At 54.6% G+C, this 5,966-nt stretch overlaps 1 protein-coding gene across 1 annotated transcript in view; it reads right to left on the reverse strand.

Annotated features, from left to right (window-relative positions):
• Nucleotides 1–205: 205 nt before the first annotated feature.
• Prrt4 (proline rich transmembrane protein 4) overlaps nucleotides 206–5,966 on the reverse strand; it is a 10,427-nt gene continuing 4,666 nt past the window's right edge. The window contains exon 5 of the mRNA XM_029535178.1: nucleotides 206–2,530. Within this exon, the coding sequence (XP_029391038.1) occupies nucleotides 705–2,530 (1,826 nt within the window). The 3' untranslated portion in view covers nucleotides 206–704. The remainder of the gene's footprint in view (nucleotides 2,531–5,966) is intronic.

Below are 5,966 nucleotides of genomic sequence, written 5' to 3' on the forward strand. Positions count from 1 at the left end.
TTCGAGACCCTGTCCCCTCCAGGAAAAGACATTTGCCAGGCAGTCAGATGGGCAGCTTCCAGGGGCTTGTCTCAGGACTCATTCAGCAGAAGAGTCCTTCGTGTGAAGGTCCCTGGGAGTCTGAGGCAGACCATTTCTACCTCTGGTGGATTGCTGAGGTTGTAGCCCCCCCCCTTTAAGCTTTTCCAAGAAGGTCAGAACATTCTCCTCTGAAAATATTTTATTGGTACTTTGACTCTAAAAACGCTCATTTCCCACCCAGCTGCGATAAGATCTCTTGGGCCACAGCTCCATCCTTAGGGAACGGTTCCATGAAGAGATGATGGCAGAGGTGGGTATGAAGCCCAGACAAGGAACTAGGCCCTTTGAAGATAGCTGTCTCACTCAGCACCAGGGTAAGGGGCCATGGTGGTCAGGACTGGAGCACCTTGGAGCTTTATTGCTGGTGATAGCCAAGGAAAGTTAGAACCCTGCCACCCTAAAGTTGCAGCTAGGGGCATTAGCACCCCACGGCTCCAGAGAAGTTGGCACTGATTCCAAATGCATAGAGCCTGGTTGTTAACCCACCCACCCCTGGATGGGAAAGAATCAGAGAGAGTCATCTGTACCAGGCAGAATTGGAGAATTATTACAGTGAGGAGGTCTTGAGCGGATCAGATGTCAGAAGGGCGGGCCAACGGCTCGGCTGTGAGACAGCCGCCTCTTCATAGGTCTATGGTGTCGCTGCCCATGCTCAGCTCATCAATCTGTCGACAGGCATCCAGGAATTGCTCTTGCAGCAATGCCTCCTCAGCCTGCAGTTCAGAAGCATGTTCCGGGGAGTCACAGGAGGGTGGGGATAGGGCCTGGTAGGATCCTGAGGCTGGGAGGCTGGGGCTGCTTTCTGAGGGTCGCGGGGGACTGAGGACGCAGACTAACGGACAGCGAGGGGGCCTGTCGGGGCTGGAACACAGAAGCATGGATGAGCTGTCCCGTGAGAGTCCACACAGAGATCCAGATGAGGCGCTGCTGCCGGGAGGCCAGGCCCCGGGAGAGGGGAGCTCAGGAGGTGCTGGGGATCCAGGGACCTTCTCGGACTTCTCACTGGGTCCTGCCCCTGTCTTGTTCCCCAATGAGATGGTGCGGTAGAGATCGAGCCCAGGCAGGACTTCCCCAAAGGCAGGGCCCTGAAAGAGGCCAGGAGCCAGCAGCGCCTCGCTGCAGAGGGCTTCCTCGATGCTGCGCCGCAGGTTGATGGGTGAGGGCGGGCGGAAGTCCACCGTGCAATCGCTGCTAGGGGAGGAGGCTGTTGACTGCGTTGGGTTGGCCCCAGCACCTTCGAAGCTCCGGCAGCCACCACCTTGGAGAAGGAGATCGGGACCTGGGCCTGCTAGGGCGCATAGCTGCAGCAGCTCCGCGTCCCCACGCGCGATCGCGCTACCCAGGGGCTCCTTGTCCCGGATTCCGGGGACCCAGCCTCCTGGGAGCAACGGAGCAGCGTGTCCCGGAGACAATCGGAAGAGCTTGGCCCAGCAGCGCCGCGGCACACGGGGGCTGCAGAGCGCTGGGTAGAGACCAAGCAGCGCTAACGGGAGCGCGACGCCCACCTCGCCCAGACGAAGACCTAGCTGGAAAGCCCACCAGGGCCAGGGCCCCTCCAAGCCTGCTTGGCCTCCGTAGCCCAGGGCGTGAAGCACCTCGTAGCCCTGCAGGGCTCCGCTCAGCAGCCCAAAGGTCCCGGCCACCGGGGCTGTGCGAGCCGCTCGCCTCCAGGACTCCCGCGGGGCGAAGGGGCTGCGCACTTGCGGGACAGGGGTAGCACCCTTAAAGCCAGACCCTCCCAAGGGTGCTCCGGCCCTCCGCCGCCGGCCGCCCCAACAAGAGAGTGCCAGCAGGAGCCCCGACAGGAAAGCAGCGAGGAAGGCGTGCAGCCCACGGGAGGCGAGCCGCAGCGGCCGCAGCGGGCGGTGCACGGCGCTCCCTAGGGCGGCCGCTGCCGCCAACCCCAGTCCTAGCAGCAGGAGCGCCGCTAAGCCGGCGGGGCACCTCGGAGTGCGCGGTCGCGCCAGCAGCAAGCAAGCCAGCCCCAGACCTGCAGCTAGGCAGGGCAGCGGAAGGTCCTGCAGCAGCATCCAGACGAGGGTCGGCAGCCTATCTCGATGCCCGTAGGCGTCGTAGAAGAGCGGGAAGGCCCGCGTGGTCCCCGCCGAGAGCAGCAGCAGATCCAGCAACGCCAGGCAGGGGGCGCCCGGCGGACAGCGCCAGGGCAAGAGGGCCAGAGCCAACAGAGCCAGCAGGGCCACCAAGCCAAAGAGCGCTCCTGCTCCATATACATGGGCTTCCCAGGCCAGACCCCAGCGAGCCCTAGCCTCTGCCCAGTCGGCCTCCAGGGTCAAGAAGAAGAGAGGCAGCGGGGAGGCAGGCGGCTGCCCTAAGTCATCTGGCAACTCTGGCTCACTACAAGAGCCTGGCTCACATCCAGGCTGTGCTGAAGGATTTCCGAAGCTGGCAGGAGAGAGTTCATCTGGGCCAGAAGTGGAGACAGTGGGGTCTGTGGACAGAAAGCGTTTGGCTGGAGCCATTAGCAGGACTTCCTCCCCAACCCCCCGCCTTCCCAGTCCTCAGCTAGAAATCTGAATTCCTTCTAAGAGCTGATTTTTCTTCTCCCCCCTTCTCCTCCCAGAACCCCATCTTCCAGGCTGAAGCTTTCAGCGACCACCCTCCTCCCATCTGTCCACTTTTCATTCCACACACACCCTCAATCATTCCTTGATTTTATCAGGTTGGGGGAGAGGTTTTCTTAAGTTACAGGACTTTAAAACTGGAAGGAAGTGTGTGGATGCCCCCTGACAGTCCAAATCCCACACCAGAAAAGACGTTCTATGAGAATAACGTTTTTTGTTCCCTTTGCACACGTATGAAACTCCATGCTTAAGTGATTTGTGGCATATGGAAGGCACTGAGTAGTTCCATTGAATACACGAACCCCTCTTTTTATCAGAAGAAGAAACTGAGGTTCTGCAGAAGGACTTGCCCAAGGTCACAAATAGTCAGAGCACCAGGACCCAGACCTGAGAACCAATCCGAATCCCTTTCCCACAATAACCTGTCCTATTAATACTAATATGCTTCTCTTCTCTCTCCCAACACACATGCATGCACTCATGCACATCTGACTCCAAACCTCGTCTAGGGCTAGAAGAGACCTTCACGAGTCCCTTTTCAATACTCTCTTGTCCCTATTCACAGAACATGCATGAACAACGCACGCACACACAGAGCAGGAAAAGGGGTGAGTCTCCTGCCCTAGCGTTCTAAGGAGAACTCATTTTATTCAGTGTGCTTCCTACAGGCTACACCCCAATGCTCAACCAATGACTGGCAGTCGCTCCCCCATCCTGACTCACCTACAAAACCATTAGTCTAGGGCTGTTTTTGTTGTTTCTTTTGTTGGTTTTATGAGACAGGGTCTCACATTGTAGTCTCTCCCCTGGAACAATTAGAGGGAATCGCGGTGGAGCAGCGTGCTATCTAGATAAGTGAAGCCCTCAGGTGTGCTGGAGTCTGCTAACTGAGGCTCTGGCCTCATCCTATGCCCCAACATGTCCCACATCTCTTGTGGAAAGGGAAGTCTGTCGAGACTAGAAGGGATTAAGACCCTTGGTTCTGCTCTCCTGGAGCAAGAGGAGCTCTAAAAAGGTTAGACTCAAGACCCCCCTATGGCCAAACAGAAAGGACTGTGCTACAAGTTTATCTCTTCCTGCACCTCCAAGTTTCAGCAGGACTACAGCTGAAGGCAAAGCAAAAAAACAAAAAAACAAAAAACCAAACAACAACAACAACAACAACAAAAAGGAGGAAGACAAGGTGGTAATGAAGGATAGAGACGGCCACACGGGGATGGGGAGGAGGCCAGGAGTTAGGTGTGTGCCGGGGAGTAAGGACTTCTGATGATTACACTCTTGCTCCAATGGCCTGCCCATGCCCCAGCTATCCCCCAGATGGATAACAACCCATCCCAGGTTGTTCTCTCTCATGCTGACAGCAAAAATCTGCAGAAGAAAATGTAGTGAAGTCCCAAACAGCTCAAGAGACAGAAGGGAAGAACTGGACAACTAGAAAAGGTGTGGGGGTGACAACAGAGACTTAAATGCAGAGCTTCCTGACAGCTACAAGTGGCAGCATGCACTTTGGTTCCCACTATGTTACGTTCCTCAAATCTGAACTGGGCGAGAATACCTATTACCCAGAACAGTCGTGAAGATAAATGAGGTGTGTTCCTGGTATGGAAAAAAAAATCATTCAATATATAATTCTAGCCAGTATCGTAACTGGCTAATGTTCATCTGGGATCAATTATCTTGTTTGTGTGTGATCAGCTCTGACCTCAAATTAGTTCTTTTTTAAAGCTCTATTTTATTGGTAATTCTGTGTGTTGGGTATTTACAAGTGAGTGATGTGCCCACAAAGGCCAGAAGAGGGCGTTGCACGTCCTGGAGCTGGAGTTATGGACAGTTGTGAGCTATCCAGTCTGGGTACTGGGAATCAACCTGGCTCCTTTATAAGAGCAGTGTGTGCTTTTAGCCACTGAGTCTTGTCTCCAGCCCCATAGGTTAGTGCTTAGTTTAACAGCTTAAGTCTGGTGGAGACTATGGTCTGTGTGGAGAGCCCTTAGCACATCTGAAATGTGTTTAGAAAGACAACAGTGAATCCACGGAGTGAGCATCAATCTCTTGTCCCATTCAGTCTGTGCTGTTTGAAGGACACTAACATAGTATTATGCTACCCTCTCCCCAGTGGCCATTCAGTTGGGAAACAGGAAGCCTGGAGTCAGTGCATCAAGCTAATACACCCCTCTTCTCATTTCCCTGCCCCGCCTTTGACATTCTGGTCTAACCTACTGCTACTAAGTTACTGGGTTCCCTTGGTTTCCTTTGGCCCATGTCTGTCCACACCTATGGCTCCTCAGACTCTTCTCTGCGCTTACCATACAGACACGTGCTCTCAGAGACCATGTCCACTTCTTACTCAGGGGCCGTATGAAACCCCATTTCTCATCTGTGCCCCCCACCCCCAAGCAGGATAGCCAATAGAGCAAACGTCAGCAATTATAAAATCCAGGAGAGAACATAGGCAAAGCACACGAGACACCTCAGGCTTCAGAGACAGACTTCTCGATTCGGAACAGCGTTCCTATGGACCAGAGTTTGTCCAGAGAGCCCCACTGGGCCCAGGGTGGATGGAGGCAGGAGGAGAGCAGCCTAGCTTCTGCCTCTGGAGGCACCACTTGTCCTCATCTCTTGCCTCTCCATTTGTAGCCTCCTCAGAAACTCCTCAGAGTTTCCCCTAAAAGACAGCGGTCCTGAGTTCCCTATATCCTCAGGAGATGGATCCTGAGCTGGCCACCCCCTCCACCCTGTCCTTGTGGCCCTTGACCTCAGGAGTGAGAGAAAAGATGGGATGTCAGCATGAGTAATTGCCGGGGAGGAAGGGCTGGCTGAGGAGGGGGCTGGGAAACGATAAGCCAGGACCAGGAGAAGCCAGGTTTGATTATCCACCAGCTGCCCAGATCAAAGGGCTGAGGAATCAACTCTGGATGCTGGGAGCTGCAGCCTGTTTAATGGTTTGTCTGTATCCTTCTCCCTACCCCCAACTCCAGCATTGGGGAGGGCTGATACTCTGCAGCAGTACCACTGGAAATGTTTAACAACTGGATAGCCCAGGCACTGGTCATTCCTAGCCCAGCCTTGCCAGGATGGCCAGGGTGCAGAGGGACAGCAATGAGGACTTATCAATGGGCCTGAAGTCCTTGGATATGGGAGAACCCGTTATGAAATTTCAATGTGTAAATCCAAGCTATGGTTCAGAAAAAGGGGATCCAGGGCAAAAGGAGCCCTATATCATAACAGAGTGTAAGTGACACTTGAGTTAGAAATATCCTGGGCTGGTGAGATGGCTCAGTGGGTAAGAGCACCCGACTGCTCTTC

Source organism: Mus pahari, chromosome 2 (assembly GCF_900095145.1).
Source record: "Mus pahari chromosome 2, PAHARI_EIJ_v1.1, whole genome shotgun sequence".
NCBI classification, from domain to species: domain Eukaryota; kingdom Metazoa; phylum Chordata; class Mammalia; order Rodentia; family Muridae; genus Mus; species Mus pahari.